General features: G+C 42.3%; 1 protein-coding gene across 2 annotated transcripts in view; it reads right to left on the bottom strand.

Moving 5' to 3' along the window:
• ntrk3b (neurotrophic tyrosine kinase, receptor, type 3b) overlaps window positions 1-20873 on the bottom strand; it is a 302940-nt gene that overhangs the window by 251774 nt on the left and 30293 nt on the right. For both annotated transcript variants that reach the window (XM_028014975.1, XM_028014976.1), the window contains exon 2: window positions 3038-3112. In XM_028014975.1, coding sequence (XP_027870776.1) covers window positions 3038-3112 — 75 coding nt within the window. The remainder of the gene's footprint in view (window positions 1-3037; window positions 3113-20873) is intronic.

The raw sequence follows: 20873 nt of genomic DNA, 5'->3' as shown, positions 1-20873 counted from the left end.
TTAATTCAGAGTGAATGTTAATGTTAGTCTGATTGTTATTTAGTGTTTAAAGTCACTCCAGTTGCCTTTTTCTGTAGCCCTTATCTGAGAAAGTATGCTTAAAAAAAAAACACCAAAAAAATATAGAAGGTCTAGTGGCATTGTCCGGTTTACAGTTTTTCCACTAAGCCCCAGTAAGACAGCTGCTCCCACAGATCAGCAGCAGGTGGATAACAACAGTTCTGAGTCTCGCTGTTAGCGTTGGCTTTCCAACTCCGAACAGCGCTCGACATCGGCAAGATAATCTCAAAAACGAAAGCGCAGAATCGATACCAATCACGTTAGATCTGCAGAAGGCTGGATATGATTTGCCCATAATATCAGCCTCCTATTCTGGAGATCTGCTCCTTCATTACCGCACCATCTTTTTTCCTCGTTTTACTCCTGTGGAGGCAGCGGTGAGAAGGTTAAACGTAAAAAAACCCCCAAAAAACCCAGAAACGGTGACGCTTCCCAGGTTGGTTCCTGCGCGCTGCTTACAGAAACGGCAGCGTCACAACAGGCTTGTGGAGGAGCCCCGCGTCCCCCGGATGAGGCAGCAAAAGGAGGCAGGCGGTAATGAGAAAAATGCTAATTTGGCAGTGGAGATATTGCACTTGGCCTCCATGATGAGGGATCAGGGGGAGAGGCCAGCTCCGACTGTGGAGGGCAGAGGAGAAGATGGCTCTTTGAGTGGAGGTGGGAGGGTTGGAGGGAGTGAAGGGGGGATTAAGTGGAAGTAGAGGTCTGGAAAGTGGGCGGGCGTGGAGCGAGAAAGCGGCGTCACCTATCTTTAAAAAAAGAAAACGTGAAAAGATTAGCCATGAAGTCCCTCAGCTCCTCCAGGGACGCTTGATTCAATTTCCACTGCTTCCTTTTAGCATCATCTGATCAGCTGTTACCCAAAGCAGAGCAGCTTCTCCGTGTTTGACTGGCAAGAATTAAAGGTTTCTTTAAACTTCAGCTCATGTTAGCGACAGAAATACTCCCTTCAGGCGGCCCTGCTCCCTCAACCAACATCTTCATCTTCTCCTTATCAGCCATTTCAGAGTGTTTTCTGAGGCAAATCGCTTCCGTCATTTTTGCCGCAGCTAACTTGATGTTCTGTGTGCTTTCCGAAGGCTTTCACACCCCTCAGATCTGCTCATATTCTGTCGTTCCGCAGCCGACTTGCTAGCATTTTAGGTCACTGGCTAACATAAAGTAGCGCATGTGAAGTGGATGGAAAATGATGTTTTCTCTTCTTTTTATAAAATATAAATAGAAACCTGAGAAGTGTGGCATGGATAGTTTTTCGTCCCCATTTATTCTGTTACCTTGAAATTAAGTCCGGTGCAAACCAACTGCTATGTGAAGTAACCTAATGATTATTAAACTTAATTTTTTTTTTTTTTTCAGAAAACTAGCACAAACTTTTCCGTTTTGCGCTTGCTACACTAGCTTGAGGAGCTAAGCTAGCTTGAGGAGCTAAGCTAGCTTGATGAATGTGACTGGCAGCCAATCAGACGGATCAGCATGGCAAATATTTCAATCATGTATTTTAACTTATGTTTTATAATGATTAAAAAACATATTAGATTTTGTGTTTTAAAATATATATAGCCTATATAGGATTTTTTATTTATTTTTCAAAAACAGTTTGTTAGAAACCATTACAGAAATAACAGCGTCATGAAGGACATGAAAAACAACAGCCAGGTCAGTAAAATATTGTGGAGGAATTTAAATCTGTCAGACTATAAAACAATATCATAAACCTCAAACATATCTGTTAGCAAAGTTCAATACTTCATGCCAAAATGGAAAGACTGGAGAATCAAAAAAGAGGGACAAGAACGAAGCCATTTTAAAAGAACAGCGAAAACAGGTCAGTTTGCCACAAACACAGCAGACCTGTGGGAGAAGATGATCTGATTGGATCAAATCAAAACTAATTATCTTGGCCAAATGAAAAACTCTGTATGTGAGGAAGAAATCTAATGCTGCATATCAACTTTTGCGGACCATCTCCAGTGTTGAAGACACAGTGGTGGCACCCTCATGGTACGATCAACAAAGTTAGAGATGTTGTAACCATGAAAGAAAACCTTTTGATGCTTAAAAATGTGAGATGTGGGTGGAAAGCATCGACCGCAGTCACAATGACATTGCTTCAAAGCATACTGATTTGTTAAAATGACCTAGTCAAAGTCCAGACCTAAATCCAATTGGGAATTTGTGGCAAGACGTGAAATTAGACGTTTCCGGACAACATCCATCCAATCTGACTGAGTTTTTGCTGCCTTGCAAAGAAGAATGTGTATTGAAATTTGTTTCAATTTGAGCAGGGACATACTGCAATTGGAGTAAAAGTTACTTCTACAAAGCACTGACTTCAAAAACAAAAATACACCACAATTTTCAGACCTATATAACCTTAAAATATCAGGCAGTGAAGCATTTGTCTCATAACACTCTAGAATTACCGGCCTCTCAACTCCGGACTTTAAGCTTTATCACGATATTTTGTGACTACGGTGAAAGTGACCAAAAAGAACCATTCATCACTTCCTTTATAGGTAACTGTATGCCTGTGACTGTGTGTCACAGCAACTGTAGCCCCACAAACACAAATACCGCTCTTGAGAAGTGTTCCCATTTGTAGTACGATTCTTCAGGACACCGTTCACACAACAACAGTGTCATTTGTATCACTAAACTACAAATCCTAACTGCGTTTAATCATATTTTTAACTTTATTGACGCTTTGAACAAACAGCGGAGAAAATGGTAAAAGTAACGTAATTTTTAACTGGAATTTATCGTGACAGCAATGAATCAGTACTATGATAAGAAATTGATCACGATAAACGATACGATAAATGCACCACACCCCTGGTTCTACTTCTGTTTTGTTTTTTTTCCCCTATCCAGAATGCAGGTCTGGAACAGCATTTAAGTGTGTGTTCCCCCCTTTTATACACACACATACACACACACACACCCCCACACACCACAAGATAAAAGCATCAGCACTCACAGTCTCTGTAGTCCGGTGTAGAGCTCCATATCGACGTCTCTCAGAGTCTGCAATCCCGTCCAGTTCTCTATGTGTCTGAAAAACGAACAAGAAAAAGAGGGATGGTAAATGAGACATACCTTCTCAAAAAAGACAAAAAATAAAACACAAACAAACCAAGAGAAATGATGGGGCGAGGAAAACTGCTTTTGCAAGTCCCCCGCTGCAAATTAACTGGCTGCGTTTTGTCAAAAGTTTTTGAATCCATATTCATTTAAACTGCAATAATTGGAACAGCTCTGACAGAGTGCTCTCTGCTGCCCTCTGATAGATTTAATTGCCAAGAGGCAGCTTCTGAGGCTTAATCTATGTAAGGGGAAATGGGAGGGAGGAGAGGACCAAATAAACACTGCAGATGGCTTCACTTCTGTTCGCACCGTCAGACTCCATAGTGAAGCGCTTTCTGTGTGCTGGTGGGATAAGGAAAGTGCAGCTCATGCCTATAAATTAGCTTTGGCGGAGAAAAGCGGCCATAGTGGAATTAAAAGGGGGGTTTTTTTGTTACGGTTCCGAGAGGAACGACATGGATCGGGGGTGGGGGGCGCGGACTTTAACAGTGAACGAGTCAGGAGATTAAAAAAAACAAAACAAAGACGTGTGGAATTGTTTATTGTCTTAAATGAGAGAAGAAGACGAGGAAAAAAAAATGGTGGCATGACTCAGGAAACTGTAAACTTAAGTTTAAATCAAAAGGCAGGAGACAAACGCTCAGCGAATAACAGCATCACCGCTAACTGGAACCACATACAACACGTTTAGAAGAGTTTACTACAACGGTCCAGTTACAAGCTCACGGGAACACGTGCCGGCCGAGCCCGGAGACGGATAATCAGATCGCAGCTTGTATTTTTTTGACAGCGTGGGGGGAAATTATGTTCTGGCGATTGTTTTTGTCAAAACCTATGTTTCCGTGTTATCCGTTGGAGCCCGGGCATCTGGTGTACGATGATGAAGCGGGAGCTGAGACATCACATCACGTTTGCGTGAGTCAAGAGATCCGGGGCGGATCACCCACTTTTCATACGGTCGAGGAGAATGCAGCTCTCCCTGATCTGAACTTCCTAATATATTTGTGTTTTGGTTCTTCTGCACTTTAAAAAACCCCAAAAAAAACAAGCTTCACAGTTTCAGCTGTACTATATCAGTTCTTGCAGTTCATTTGTTAATTTTTTCTGGCCAAACACACTAACAGTGGTTGTAGAAATGTCTGCGGATACCGTGACATCTAGTGGCACAAACTGCTAGTTGCAGTCAAATGCTGATAATTGGTCATTTCCAGTCAGTGTTTTGGGCCTAAAACAACCAAACACACCCCACCTCTCGCCCGGAACGTTAGCTGGAGATAGGCACCAGCACCCCTCCCCACCCTAGGGTGGGGAGGGGTGATGGAAAATGGATGGATGGACGGACAACCAAACACAGAGAAGCGGCATTCAGCTTCTATGCACCACAAATCTGGAACAAACCTCCAGAAAACTGCAAAACAGTCGAAACACTGAGTTCCTTTAACAGCCGTCTGTTTAGAAATGCCTCTGATTAGCAACAACTGGAGCACTGATCAACACATCTGGTTTTGATGACGGCCTTAGTTGGACTAAACACTCAAAGATGAGAGCGTCTAAGCTTGTATCTGTACGAAGGACTCGTACAAAGAACATCATCCGACTCAGACTAAGCTGCTTCACCCACAGATCCTTTTGTTGTCCTTGAAATCTTTCTGAAGGTTCTGTCTCCACTCAGGCGTAATGAGATCAGGAAGCGAAACCTAATTGTAGATGCACAGCAGATCGGGACTGATCTTTACTCGGACATATAGAGGAAACGGACGCATCACGCTAATTCCCGGCGAATCGAGCGGAAGCCGAGGGACGCGAGCAAAGATGATTTCAATCCCCGAATCAGTAATAAACAATGGTAATCAGAGCTAGTATAGACAGTAGTTGTTTTTTTTTTTCTTTATGGATACAATCATACTTTCACTGCGGGGCACCAATAGATGACCCGGCAGTACAAATGAAATAAAACAGTGTGGCAGCTGTTAGTACCTCAAACTGGCAGTGACAATGTTGCTGAGATCGTTTCTAAAAGGAGGGGACTGGGGGAACTGGGGCTCTAAAGGCAGAAGGCGATAAATCTCACGCAGATTTATCCGCTCACAGCGGATGTAGCTTCACGGCGCATATGCTGAAGGAGACTGGGACCAGAACAGGGATGGTCCACATTCTGGGATGATAATATAATAATATCATTGCCTAATAAAGTCTTTTTACTGTCGTTGTTTTTTGTCAAATGTGATTCCCCCCCCGCACCCTCCCGAAATCATCTCTTGGCAAAAAAGAAGTGGTGATTTAAAAAAACAAAACAAACAAAAAACAAAAAAAACACAATTTTGGCAAACATGACACACCATTACTTTAGGAAGGTGATGATTTGCATAGCATCTTTTTAGACAAAAACATGCTATACACCTTTGATTTTTTTGTTTTTACATTAAAAAAACAGGCAAATTAAACAACTCGGCCAGTTATTTTAGGAACGTGACAGTATAATGCTTTATTTGTATAGCACCAATTTAAACTAAATGCTGCTACATGTATAAAAAATAACATTATAAGTGACAAAAACCCACATAAAAAATATACCAAATTGATTCAAATACATGCCAATGTAAGGCAAAATGAAAGAAATTCAACCATGAAAAGCCTTAGAAGAGCTCATCTGCTGTGAGGTGTGGATCTGACCAGGAGACGCACAAGTGACATTTTCTGTTTTAATCACATAGTGGCTGGAGTTTTGTGTAAAGCTATGGTTTCTTTCTGAAGAGAAGAGATAAAAAAAAATGCTAATTTTTGAAGAAGTTTTCCATAAAACTGTCAGGCATGCAGAAAGACTCTCATTACCTTGAAAAGCTACCTGCCTCAGACGAGGCTGAACGGCAACAACAGGAACAAACTTCCTGTCCCCCCACCCTCTCCTCCATGGTAGCAATATTGCTAGTGACAACCCAAAACATCAAATTATGCTTCATACATCCTGGTTACATACGTTTGGCCAGACTTCAAACATCCTAACGGTGTGAGCAACAAATGACGATGTTAGCTGAACAGTCTGCATGAATCTGGAAATATTCTATTTGATCTCAGGCCTGGTGCAGCAGTCGTGCCGCTCCGGCCCCATGGAACTCCGAGGCACATGTTTTCCCAGCATGCTCCGACAGCGCTCCAAATGGAGTTCTGTCATGTTGCTAAATGTTCGGTCGTGTCCTCTCCCTCTTTAGGAGACCGGTAGACGTTTTCTCTTTAGGCCGGGGTCAGACGTTTCGGTGAGCACGCCGTCGTCGTCTTCGTGGGTTTTTAAGCAACTCCTGCGACGCTGTGTTCCCAAACACGCCGCTTAGGTGGTTGTTGTGTTGGTAGCCACAAAACATCACACTGGGAATCACTGAGCAGGAAGTTTCTCCCCCATCATCTGCTGTGAAAAGCTAGTGGCTGATTCATCCACTGGAAAATCTGGCCTCGTTTTCGCTCCTAAAAAAAAGTGACTTTTTAGAGAAACACACATTATGGATTGGCCTTAACAAGGGTCCCCACCAACTAATTAAGGACTTGACACTGAAAAAGGCCTGTCACGATAAACTGTCCCAGACGTTATTGCTGTTCTGAAGCTAAGTTTTAAGTAATATATTGATAATGCAAGTTCACCTACTCAAAGACTTATAAACTATAAATTATATAAAAGACTCCACACTGTAACTGTTTAACATTTTAAATATCCAAAATGAAACGGAACCAAAAACAACAAAAAATTTAAATTAAGTAAACCACACAAAACTGAAACGGGTTATTATGTCTCTAAACAAAATGGCTCTTCAGAAAATGATTGAGCTCATTTCAATTTATCGTGTGATTAATTCCGACATGTGTACTCTGCAATAATTCATAATTTTTTTTTTTTTTTCCAATTTTTTCTCTGAAGAGTTTTTGCGGCGCTAGTGGCTCGTATTTTTTTGTACAGTAGGCAGACAGGAAGGAGGGTGAGGAAAGGGGGGAGGACATGCGGTAAAGGTCGTCGGGACCAGGAGTCGAACCCGCGACGTCCGCGTCGAGGACTAAGGCCTCCAAACGTGGGGTGTGCTAACCCCCTGCGCCACCACAGCATGCCCCCATCATTTTATTTTAAAAAAAGCTAGACCTGCACCAGAAACTCTCAAACCCAAGCTGATTACCCACAATCCCTTGTTCCAAAACCAGATTGCTAATCCCAAATTAGCTGCCTTGCAGTCCGTGACTTAAATTTCTTATTTTGCTGCCAAAGGAAAATAAATAAATAAATAAATCACACATCACATCCAAAATGCAAAATCATAAATGTCTCATAAATTTCCAGGAGTTATAACACATACATTTGACCTTTCCTGTCTCAAATGGGGGAAATCAGGTCGCAGTCTTGTAGCAAATCACAAACAGCCAATAGAATCTCATTGTATTGGCTTTCTAACATTAAAGAGATTTGGCCGTACACCTGTTGAATCAAACACCTGGGGCGTTTCCAGGGCAACCATGTGGCTGGAGGGGCTGAAAGCAGGAAAAACTGCCCCGACAAGAGGGCAATTTTTTATAGTTTTGGTTGTTTTGTGCCAAACTTCTCAAGTTGTGACGCTTAGCTGTGACACATTATACAGAAATACCCCAAGTGTCGTGGAGGGTTTCATGGTATCATGGTTTCTGAAGTGCACAATGAAAGTTTAGTGAATAAAAGCAAAATTTACTCCACCATTGATTCCTCAGTAAAACAGTAAAATCCCTCAGGGAATGACTGAAACTGAGGGAAAGATGAATACCGAGGAGGGATTGCTGATAATACAAACAGGAAGCAGCTGGGAGGGAAGGAAAGCAGGCAGACTGAGGGAGGCTGAAAAATTAACACAGAAGCAGCTGAACAGGAACTCAAAGCATCACGAACCAAACAGGAAAAAGTTTGACAAATATTCTAAAACAAATTAACATCAAAATGCAAGACACAGAACATAAGATCGAATTAGTAAACTATATGCAACGAAATTAACAGATACGGCAAAATCTTTAATGTGATACTCGTGTCTTCTTCTGTTTTTATGTACACGGCAGTTTATGTGTGAAGCACAAAGATGATAAAGTCAAACTCAAAATGTTTGTCATATTCAGATTACGTGCTGCAAAGCAACATCAAGTAATACCCCCATGTCAAGTGGCGCCCCGGGTAGAGAGCCATATCACACATAAAGAGAATACTTACTGGAGTTTAAGTAATTTCTCTCTTATTTTTCATAAATTAGCATAACTCTGAAAACCGCTGCACCTCCATGAAACTAATAACTCAGAAAGTGCAGAAAAGGAAAAGGAAAACAGACTGAACTGGCTTGATCATTAACATTCATTGTAGATTTGATTGGATTTAAGATTACATCTGAGGTTTGGACAAAAAAAAAAAAAAACAGAAGAAACGGAGGAAAAGAAAAGAAATGGAAAAGAAACCAAAGATAAATTAAGGCCTTGTTCATAATAAATCTTGCCACAGGGCAGCCAGCAGCAGTAATATTAAATGTCATTACTTTCCCTCCTTCTGCTCCTCGCAGACTGATGAATTAAATTCAAACACGTGAAAAGGGGGCTGTTTGAATCAAGATGTATGGAAGGTCTGAAACGTGAAGGCAAACCTCAGGATAAAAAACACACACACAAAAAAAAGATTAGCAGAAGCAGATATTGTTACAAGATGAAATTACGGCCATATTTATTCACAACTTGTTGCAGTAATGCGACGCGTTTAAACCGTTTTGTCGGTTTCACGTTTACGGTGCGGAATATTTTACACCCACAGCGATTAAAGACACAAAAGCAGCAGCTCGTGTCAGTCACGTAGCAATTCAAGCTGTATTATGCTTCAAATAACAGACGCAAAATTACTATATGACAAGAGCAAGAATATATATATATATATATGTATGCTTTTTTTTTTTTTTACATAGGCTTTCTGTGCCACCATACAATTCAGCCCGATCCTCATTTTCGTCAACAAACAGCCGAGAGGAAACACACACGACACCTCCCTGTGGACGCGGTCACGTTGTCTGCTCGGAGCCCGTGATTGTCCGTGGCGCGCCAAATGCGGATTAGACTGTCGTGGAAAAAAAAAACCTAAAGTACAAAAATAAATGTATTAGATGCGAATAACAAACGCACTGCAGCGACGCCGGAGCTTTCAAATCTCAGTAGGAAACAGCTGGAGATGTAAAATCGACATCATTCGGACTGTTTGGAACTCCCGGCCAATCAGGCGCGATCGCTCATCCTGACTTTCCAATTAGCAGGCGAGAATGATTCTTCCCGCTCACCGCTCGCAGGAAGGTCTCTTCTTGTTCCAGAAAAGAAGAAGAAGAGAGATTTGGGACAACAACAAGAAAAAAAGAGAACAGGATTAGAAAGAGGAAATAGTCCGTCTTATGTCTGTCTCCTCTGTTATCTGACTTCAAATAATTCGCTCCAGGCTCTGTGTTTTATGATCCTGTTTTCTTAAAGTGACCCCCCCCCAATACATTTCCTGCGACACGAGCGCATTAATAACCGCTACGCGGAAGGAAACGATAACATCGGAACAAAGCGTTCAGGCGGATCCACCGGCCCCTGCTCTCTCAGACGCGGCGCCTCTCAAATCACAGCCATCTTCCATCTGCTTCAGAAAATGGTCTCCGACGAAGTCGAATGTGAACTGGGTGGTTCAGTGCCGGAGGAGAGCGCCCTGGAACCAAACAGGAACAGATTCCATCTCAGCCACGGCCATCTGTCGTGTTGGAGGGGCCCTGGGGAGCATAGGGGCCCCTATGCTCCCATTCTAGCTGCAAGTATGTGAATTTTTTGGATTCTACCAATTTACACTGATTCCCTGAAATAAAATCCAAAGCAGGCAGTTTCCTTCAGAAACCTCCAAAAAAGTAAACAAAGTCCACCGTGACCATAGAACCCAACACACCAAACACTCCAACCAATAACCAAAGCTGAACTTTTTTTTTTTAGCCAGCACTCAACTAGCTTTGTCCAGAGGATACCCTGAACGCACCACGCCGACGCATGTTGGTCGTTTAAGATTTGCCAGCAATGAGATGAACTTTTAATGATTTTATTTAGTTTATAGCAAAGCTGAAGCTCTTACAGCATAAAAATCCTTGAGTTGGTCCAATGTACCTATGAGTAGATATGAGCATCACCTGAAATATTTGAGAAGGGATTCACTAAATCCTTTTCTTCAACTCATGCCAACTGGAAAAACACTAAAGTTCCTAAATAACAAGTCAGAGCTGGAGGAAGCAACCTGAAGCTCTGCTGTGAGCTTTTACATTACACTGAAATTTAAACAGTCTTATTGATGAAGACGAAGAGGAGCATAGCTAAAGAACACACAAGTGAGGAAATAAACCGACGTAAACTCTGAAAATGAAATGATTGAATATTGTGAATTTATTTGTTTGTTGTTGACTATAAAAAAATAAAAAATTATCGATGTAAAGCCTAAACAGGACGTTGGAACCCATGTTGCTATAAAGCTACGTTGCTGTGTTTAGGACTAAAGGCACTAAGGGAATGATGAAATCAGGAAATAGCCGTGGTATGTTCAGGGCACAAACTGTGAGAAAATTTCATCTGAGGGTGAGGGTGACTCTTTCAGCAAGGCAGCAACCTGAATCTGACATCCCGTAGCACAAAGAAATGGCTGAAATGAAAAAGAAGAAAAAAAAAAGATTGCTTTTTAAAATGACCAGCATCGAGTCCTGACCTGAATCACACCAGGAACCTTTTGAAAGAGCTGAAATCTGCCATCATGGAGCCCAAAGTCAAACCAATAGAAGAAAAGCATGTCAAGCAACCTGCGAGGTTTTTGCAGATGGAAGAATAACATATTTAGACTCTTTTCATTGTTGCGACACAACACAAACAAAAACTGTGTGCATGCTGGAAAACCCCCCCAAAGTATTCTTTATGTCAGTTCTAAGGTTATAGGACATAAAAATAGTCCTTTCTTTGCCGTTTCCAAAGTTGTGTGTGAAAATCATCTCACGATTCAACAGCTAATTGAATCGCCTGTAGCAGCTTTGACTTTCCTGTGTTTTTGTAAATATGAGAGGGAATTTCCATCCACTTTTCCTTACACCACGCGTCTGCACAGAAAGACATCTCTTTCTCCACAGCTTCCTTAGAAGGCCCACTGCAGCATTTCTGTCAAGCTGCAGTCTGGAAATTGACTAGACCACCAAGATTATTTTTCTTTTTGTTGTAGACTTGCTGCCCTGTTTGGGATAATTGTCCTGTTCATGACTCACCGGTGGCAATGTGCAAACGTCCCGTAGCTGTAAAATAAGCGCAAATCATCAATACCTCCACCTCTGTACACTGGTTTTCAGTTTTCTCCCGCACACCTGAACTTAATGGGTAATTACCAGGCTTCTGCAGAACCTGATGGGACGCAACCAGTTGAACCAGTTGTGAAGTAGAGACACTTCTAAAACACGCAGGACGGCGTTTGGGGCCCGCCGTAGTAAAGGCCTCGTCTCTCCAATCTTTTTTATCCCAGAGAGGCTTGTGGGTCACTAAGTTGCTATGGCGGTGTCCGGTAAGCTTTGTAGCGCAGCTTCTTTCACATACATAACAACAAGTCAAACGACTAGTCTGCACATGTACATTTGATTTTAAATTTTAAAAAAGCACATTTATACAAACAGCAACATTCACAAAAGATGAAAGCAGAGGCAGTTAATCATTTCTGAACCGTGTTTACATCAGTTCATTTCTGTATGTTTTTGTACAGGAATCCCTTCGGTGAACATAGTTGTACCTTAGTTTTGCTAAAAGCTAAGGACTTTCTCATATCTTCCTAAGCTTTCTGATTCCCACAGTAAATTAACTACTAAAGCCACGTCAACACGCCAAGTCTCACACTTTTACCCAGCTGCAACAAAAAAATCGTCAATTTCCCCGCAGCAAGCTTAACGTCACACTCGCAACCCGACAGCATATGCCCCGATTTGATTGAACCAGATATGATTCTGACGGCGCACCGTGACGAAAAGCCTTCCCTTGGCTGCATTGTGTGCCGCGTTGAAAGCGAAGGCGGCGCGAGGCTCCGAGGAGCACAAACAGCAAAATAGCTCCTGTTTCTCGGTAATCTCCTCTGATTCTGCCCCCATTGTTTCCAACGCTTCTGTCTGTCTGTGATTTACGACTTTGTTGGAATGATCTACAACGCTCGAGCCGCGGCCTTAATGGGAAAATGTTTAATAAAATAGAATGTCTCTGGTGTGTTCCTGGGATATTGATCTACATTCTGCCTCCCTCTCCGTTTTCATAAAAGGCAAAAGGAGCGCTAGTCTGCAGCCCAAACACTTCTGAGAGCGGGGGATGCGATACTGAAGCAGCACTCCTCTAGATTAAAACACCAACCGCACATCAATCAGATAACCTGCTTTTCTGTGTTTTGTTTTTTGGGGGGGTTTTGCCCGTTTCGTAGTTGCATTGTATTGAGAAAAGAAAAAAAAACGCTGAAAAAGGACAGCGAGAAATAAAAAGATGAGGGAAAACACGAAAGGAGGCTATTTTTCCCTCAATATTTACTGCAAGCGGGAGTCAGAAAATAAGTCATCCTCCAAAGCAATCATGAGGGAGATTTGGCATTCAAGGCTTGTAAATTGGAATCAAGCAGCACAATCTCTGTGGCTTCGCTCGCTGACACAAACCCACGCCTGTTACCTCTATGCAAATGTAATCACATGCACAGGCAGACAGATGCACTGGCTTCCTTCTTTAATGTATGAGCTTATGAAACGATATCCACCTTCCATCTGTTGGTCAGAATCTCAATTATTCCCCGGCCTCCAACAACGATGTTAATATACAAAGCCAACTGGACTGTGCGCTTTTTCACCTCTGTTTTCCCACCCGGGCTTCTTCATATTAATGACACACGAAGGTGTTCGGGGTCTGCCCCGGGCGGTGAGCTCTGCAAGTTTTCAATTTAAAAGTATGTTTTGATAACGTTGTCAAGGAAGGGAAGAAGAACAAAAACAAACAAATAAATTATAGTTTAGTACATTTATTCAGTTGTGGTGGTGTAAATCTCGAGTGAGGAACGCACAGATTCACTTTTTTCACTTTCGATACTGATATTGATATCTGAGATTTACAATCAGCCGATACCGATACGGTACAGAAAATCAGTGCTGGCCTGACTTAAAGCATTTCTTTTTTTACACACACGCATAAATGTACTAAATTACAAATTTATTTGCTCCATACAGCACACCAACACCGATAGCTTCACGAGCTAGGTCAAACATTTCAAAACAACTTTCATTTTTTACAGTCAGGGCAATTAGGAGTAGAACAGCCAATGTGAAATAAACGATAAAGACACTGAAAACGACAAAAACAAAAAGCTTACCGTCTTGGTCAAACATGTAAAAATGAACTCCAACAAATCTTCTTTCAAAGAAAGCGCGATTATGAATTCTGATGTAAAATAAATAATAAAGCATGACGTCACTCAGAGCACAAAACACAGAATTACACTGAATAGATCTGCCCTCATGGATTAGGCACAACGTCACCAATACCTGACCTGGAATATTTCCCAGTATCGGGACCGATAGACATTAATATTGGATTGGTGCATCTCTAACTAAAATGACAAAGTATTTCTCGTCATTGTAGCCTCCTACTGACTGAAGAAGCAATGTCAAATTCCTGTTTCTGCTTAAGCTGTTATAATGATCTGTGGATCTGAGGGTGAAAACCGAGCTTCACAAGAAAGTTTCCTACTACTTTAAGCTCCACTTAAAGAAACACGTCTTAAAATTGGGTTTTAAGTATATGTATCGGTCTAGAAAAAATTCTTGAAAAAATAACGATTTAGTCTTGGATTGCACTGTAGATATTTGTTTTGTAAATTTAGTAAATACCTCTTAAATTATTATGCACAAAGTCTGCTTACAGCGGTGTCGGTTCTCCATTTTATCCCATTATCAGTGTAAATGACACAGGAAATGTAATACACATTTTTCTGAAAGAATGAAGAACAACAACCACCTCAGTGTCATTGTTTTCATCAGAGTGTCGCACGGACAATAACGCTTTGAACTAGAGACATTATTCAGCAGTCAGTTGGCGCGTAGAATATGTAGAAACAACTGTGTCCTCTGTTGTTCCCCCGCCTAATTTTTACAGGGCAAATATGAGAGCTCGGTCAATTTGTCTCAATGAAATTACCAGCAGTAAGTCTGAGCCAAAAGAGAATGATTCTGACATGAAAAAGACGGGCAAAACGAACCGTATTACAGTTATATTAAAAATGACTCTCCGGCCGAGAAACAGCCGACTCAGCACTGTAGACGTAGCCCTACAGCAACTGCAAGGGGAAATAAATAGGAAAGGACAAGCTGAGCAAGAAAAAGACAAGAAGTAGAATGGACAAGAGGAGTCGATCACAGGACCTGAAAGTGGAAAACAAAATAGCGAGGATAATATTTTTGATTGATTGCTTTTGTTATCAAAGCCTTCCTGTGAGTAATCCTCCAGGATCGTCTGAATTATGAGGCTTTCACACACGGATTTGGGTCTGCTAAGTACTTGTCTCTGTGGTTCTGACCAGGTGGGTGCTTCACAATCGCTTTCATTAAAATGATCAAAACATTCATACAAAATGCAACACGGAGGAGCTACACTGCAAAAAACACAAAATCCTACCAAGTAATTTTGGCTGATTTTCTAGTGCAAATGTCTTAGTAGGCTTTTAAAAAGACCAAACTAACCAAAAAGCAGCTTTTAAGCAAGACATAAGAGTTTGTTTGAAGTCAATTATTCTTTAATATTGATGAGAAAAAAAATCTTGTTCCATTGGCAGATAATTTCACTTCTAATATGGGAGAAATGTCTAGTTCTAAGTGAAATACATCACCAATGGACCGGCACTGTTTCGTCAATAATAAGGACTTATTGACTTATTATAAGCACCTTGCTGAATTTACAAGTAGCTGTTCAGAAAGACATAGGCTGGGATTTTATAAGATCTCTAGATCTCACAAAGTGTTAAAACTTATGGGAATTTGATTGGATTATTTTCCAAGTGTGTAAGTTTGGGATGAATGGGTTTCCAGACTCTTTTCTTTATCTCATGTTCCAAAAGGACAAAGTGAATCCTTTCTGGACAGTAAATGTTTCCTTTTTTATTTCTTAGTGACTTCCTTGACCTTATTATTTGTCACAAAGTCTTTATGCGATTTATCCAGTCCACCCAGTTTCAGAAACCGCAGTGAATTGTAGAGTGGAGTTTTTTTCTTGTTTATTGCACATATTATTTACACCAGAATCTAGACCCAAACTAGAAAGTGTGCATTTTCTATGAAAATACAAGTGTGTATGCTGAATGCTCAATGCTGAGTGCTTTTGGTGAAAATGGCAAAAGCATCTGAAGCCAACTGTTGAAGACTTGCAGAAAGGTAAGAAAAGTCCATGCAGTGTGAAAAACCCACTTAAAAGCCTAAATTTGCTAAAAAAGCTAAAACTATCTAAAATACTAATGATAGCAAATAGGCTACCACTAGCATGCTGGGTTACAGTAATGTATTCCATGAAATGTAAAAAAAAAACTCACGTAAACCCTAAAATCTGAAAAAGACAGAAACGTTCCCCTATTCCCTCTGATAAAAACGGTGGGTGAATGAAATCCAAAACTTTTATGGTTCCTGAGATATCAACATTTGTTTGGAGGCATCAGTTAGCACAGCGACTACAAAAAAACATGCTACATGGAGTACGAAAAAAAGCAGTGTCAAAAGCTCAAATTATTCCCAGCTTTTATGCTGTGTTAAACAGCATTAAAGCTGTTAAAAAAAAGTATGAATGTTACAAATACCAAGAGATGTAGCCGGCATTAGGAGAGCAAGCTGAATAGTATAAAAGCTGAATGGTGAAAATAGCACAAAGTATGCAGGAGAAGAAGTGCTGCAAAATTTGCGGAGCAACCAGAAAACTGGAACTCAATAGTGTGAATGCTGTAGGCATTCACACCGTTGATGCTGTAGGCATTCACGCCGTTGATGCTGTAGGCATTCACGCCGTTGATGCTGTAGGCATTCACGCCGTTGATGCTGTAGGCATTCACGCCGTTGATGCTGTAGGCATTCACGCCGTTGATGCTGTAGGCATTCACACCGTTGATGCTGTAGGCATTCACACCGTTGATGCTGTAGGCATTCACACCGTTGATGCTGTAGGCATTCACACCGTTGATGCTGTAGGCATTCACACTATTGATGCTGTAGGCATTCACACTGTTGATGCTGTAGGCATTCACGCTATTGATGCTGTAGGCATTCACGCTATTGATGCTGTAGGCATTCACGCTATTGATGCTGTAGGCATTCACCCTGTTGATGCTGTAGGCATTCACGCTGTTGATGCTGTAGGCATTCACGCTGTTGATGCTGTAGGCATTCACGCTATTGATGCTGTAGGCATTCACGCTATTGATGCTGTAGGCATTCACGCTATTGATGCTGTAGGCATTCACGCTGTTGATGCTGTAGGCATTCACACTGTTGATGCTGTAGGCATTCACACTGTTGGTGCTGTAGGCATTCACACTATTGGTGCTGTAGGCATTCACACTATTAATGCTGTAGGCATTCACACTAATTACTTGCAGTGTTGCTCTTCCACGCTTTTTCCTGTATGAATGTTTTTGTATTTTTACAGTGAGCAGCACTTTGTCCATACATTTCTCTTTAAACTGTTAGGTATTTTACACCACTGTTTGCTCTTTTTCCTTTAAAAAAAAAAAAAAGCCAGATTGTATTCGTGACTAATAAGTTTGTATTTACAACTCGGATCATTATCTCACGTAAAACGGCATCAATATTTGCTACAGTTTTCTCTCTTGTGAGAAAAATTTATGAAATGTGAAACTGATTGTTGGGGTTGGGGTTTATGTTAGACTCAGGAGATTGATTTTTTTTTTTCCTTCCTGCATTTTTTTCTTCTCTCCTGCTTGTTCAACTGAACACTAAGAGCAGCTCTATATTGGGTGAAAATAACTGTCAGCCAGTTTTTTTACCCTTCAGTTCACTTATGGGTGTGTGTATGTGTGTGAGAGAGAGCTGGAGTCACGCCAGAGCCATCAGCTCAGAGTGTTTTAACGCAGCTAATATTCCCAGCCAGGACGCTGGCTGCCCAGCGGACTGTTCTGTGTCACCGCTTTGCCAATCCAGCCCTGGGTGGAAACTACCTAAGCCTCTGAGTGTCACTGCTCACATGAGGCTCAGCCAATCCGCAGCGGGCGGCGGCGGTGAGGCGGAGGTTGGGGCTGGGAAAGGATTTGGCAGGGCTAAACGTCGCGGGAGCGCTGGTCCGTGCTCTGAAAGGTATCTACTCTTCGCACATGACTAAGCTCAAGTTTTTCTGCCCAAAATGAAAATGACTGTAATTAGCGAGTCGTTTTGCCAAGTGTCGCTGGGCCACGATCCTCTCCAGATTCATGCTTTGCGTTGGGATTATTTAGCCGGGGCTCGGATGATGGCGGCGGATGAGTCGCTGTCAAATGGTTCCTCGCGGGGAAACAAACACGTCACGTCAAAACTGATAAGAAACAGACGACACGTCCTCGTTCTTACACAACGAACATTGTTTTTAAGTGCAGAATCCGATTACCTGAAATGCTTTGTTTTTGCGCTTAAAGCAGCACTTGTATAAAACAGTTCTTTTGCTTGAGTTTTTTTTTTTAGTGCTTGGTAAACAATTATTGGCGCTAGTATTAACACACCAAATCACAAACAAAATCAGCTGTCCAGACGCGCAAAACACCGCTCATGTTTGTCCAAAACCAAAATGGCCGCCGCTCTAAAGTTAGCAGCTTGATGTCATTTGGGATCCTGAAGCAAATACTTCTGACCAACAAGTGGAACATAGTTAGGTTGGTTTAGATGTCATTCAGTGATCCAGAATCCCAAATAAATGGGAAGCTTTGCAGAAGAGACAGCAGATCTGGCTAACCCCCCTCCCCCCAGCCCCTGGTCCTCAGAGCTCACCAAACAAAAATATTTCATGTTATATTTACTGACATTGTCTATTCCTATCGGTTAAGCATCATTATTTTGAAAAAAATAAAATAAAACCTGCAAGTTTTGAAGCCCATCGTTTGCCGGGTGTATTTCATCACCAGCGCACCGTCGATTAAAAAACTCCTAGACAGTAAAGGGCAAAATCCTCACCGTCTTTAAGATTCATCAAGCTTCTTTTTTTTTTTTTTTTGCTCACTGTCAGCAGTTCTTCCTCAACTTTTCTTAGAGCGCCGCTGTCCTGCTGAGCATGACAATGTTTAATCAAATAAGTGATCTTATGGCTGGATGTCGGCCAAAAGTGCCATCCTGCATGCAAATGCAGCAGACCTTGAGCGCCAGGGACGCGCATCGTGCTCAAAGTTGATCACATCTGGATGCATAAATAAATATTGATACATATATATATATAACACAATATTATTCAAAGGGCTGCACAGTGGCGCAGTTGGTAGCACTGTTGCCTTGCAGCAAGAAGGTCCTGGGTTCGATTCCCGGCCGGGGTCTTTCTGCATGGAGTTTGCATGTTCTCCCTGTGCATGCGTGGGTTCTCTCCGGGTACTCCGGCTTCCTCCCATAGTCCAAAAACATGACTGTCAGGTCAATTGGTTTCTCTAAATTCTCCCTAGGTGTGAGTGTGTGTGTGAATGGTTGTTTGTCCTGTATGTCTCTGTGTTGCCCTGCGACAGCCTGGCGACCTGTCCAGGGTGTACCCCGCCTCTCGCCCGGAACGTGGCTGGAGATAGACACCAGCAACCCTCCCGACCCCATTAGGGACAAGGGTGACCAGAAAATGGATGGATGGAATATTATTCAAATGACCCATCTGCAGGAGCTGCAGTCAGCGTGTTGGGCGGAGCTAAATCGAACGCGACGGGTTCTCTGTCGACGGACGGAATGAGATAAGACGGACAGGACAAGACAGTGTGTGACCTGGGAGGACAGGAGGAATATGACAGGAGATAAAGACCGTCATGGAAGATAGCGACGCGCTCAGACAGGATAGGATAGATTACAATTATGGACCCTACAGGATAGAAGAAGATGGATGGACCGAGGTTAGGTGAAGACGCGACAGGCAAGAATTTAAGTGTGACAGCAAACCAAATAATGAGGAACAGCTTCTTCCTCCGGGTTAGACTAGCATGAGAGGAAGTATGACGGCTGCAAGTCTGTAACACAACGCCACTTCATTTAACTGCAGACGTTTGCCCACCAGAAACTTCTTCAGATCCTCCACTTGTCAGCGCTTCATCTCCACGTTAGCCAGAAACCATGGTCCACAGTTCTTTCTCACCGATAGGAGCTTTGAAGAATTATTCTCTTCATTATGAACTGCTCCGTACTGAAATATGTGAATTTCCCTCCAGGACTAATAAAGTATATTCATTCATTTATTCATGAAATGCCGTAAAGGGACTGTGTCTTGAATTTTCCAGCCACATAGTATTACTTTATAGCACGGTCAAGTATTTGTGTCGCAGTTGGTGGTCATAAAACTGATGTATACGTCAGACATGACTTAAAAGAAATTTGACTTCGTAATGTAAGGCCTTGAAATTGGGCCTTTGTCTCTTTAAGAAGGTCCCGCACGTTTCCGAAACTCCGTCGTCAACACGTCCGCACATCAACACTTCTCCATGAAGTGTTCACAAACGTTCGTCGGAGCGTTGGAAAAGAGAAGCAGCTCGTATGATGAGCTCAGCAGATGCGCGGTTCCACCTGGTGTTTTGCCAACTGGTGCTGCCACTAGTCTGAAGGAGCTGAGCGAGCGAGTCGCAGGGTTGAGGCGGAAACTCAGATTAGAAACTCCAGCTCCGAGTCATGGTTGCCACGGGAGATTTCAAACACGCACGAAAGAATCAAAGCAACGCTCCCGGTATGTTTCCTTACATCATAACATGATGTAAAGCTCAAAAAAGTCGTTTTTACATGATACCTCCCCTTTAAATAAAACCTGATAAAACCTGACCTTCTGTTGCCAAAAAGACAGAGAGGGAAACGAACCGCGCCGTGAGGTGGAGACAGAGATTTGGAGCGCAGACATATTGCACCCTGAGCTGCATTCAAAGGGCTTTGATTATAGATTATGAAGCCATCTGTTAAGAATGCCGGTCACATTGTACATAATGCGGCGCATATTTAATGAGGGCTGTGAGCACATTCTGCCGCTGATCCTTCTTACCTCAGGCAACAATGAATAAAGACACCTTTCCGAAGGCCAGCAGCTCCAACTGTGGTCTAGCGCAAGTCCCAGGGGTAGAAGAGGGAGGGGCGAGGAGGGCTGTGGGGGGAAGGCGACGCCTGGCGTCTACGCCTATGTGAGGAGCAAATTAAACGTTCCATGCACGTCCTTCATGGCGCTGGTCTCCTCCAATTTCAGGATATGATAAATCTGCGGTGGAGGGGCATCTCGCCTGAAGAATTCAATTAGGTACGAAAAGAGAAGAGGATCACAGTGATATTAGAGAGCTGATTGGAGAGCTCCTCGGCCCTCCCAGTAATGAACCACCGCGTTCTTCCACCGTGACTGGATTGATTTGACAAGTTGAGCTCAGAGTTCATCCACTTTTTTTTTTTTAAAGTCAATCCAGTATATATGCATATATAAAAGAGGAGGAGGAAAAGACAGGGTGTCATTGTGGAGCCGTTGGAGATTCA

The sequence above is a fragment of the Xiphophorus couchianus genome, chromosome 4, assembly GCF_001444195.1.
Source record: "Xiphophorus couchianus chromosome 4, X_couchianus-1.0, whole genome shotgun sequence".
Taxonomy (NCBI): domain Eukaryota; kingdom Metazoa; phylum Chordata; class Actinopteri; order Cyprinodontiformes; family Poeciliidae; genus Xiphophorus; species Xiphophorus couchianus.
The sequence above is the reverse complement of the archived record's forward strand: the minus strand, read 5'-3'. Positions and strand labels throughout refer to the sequence as shown.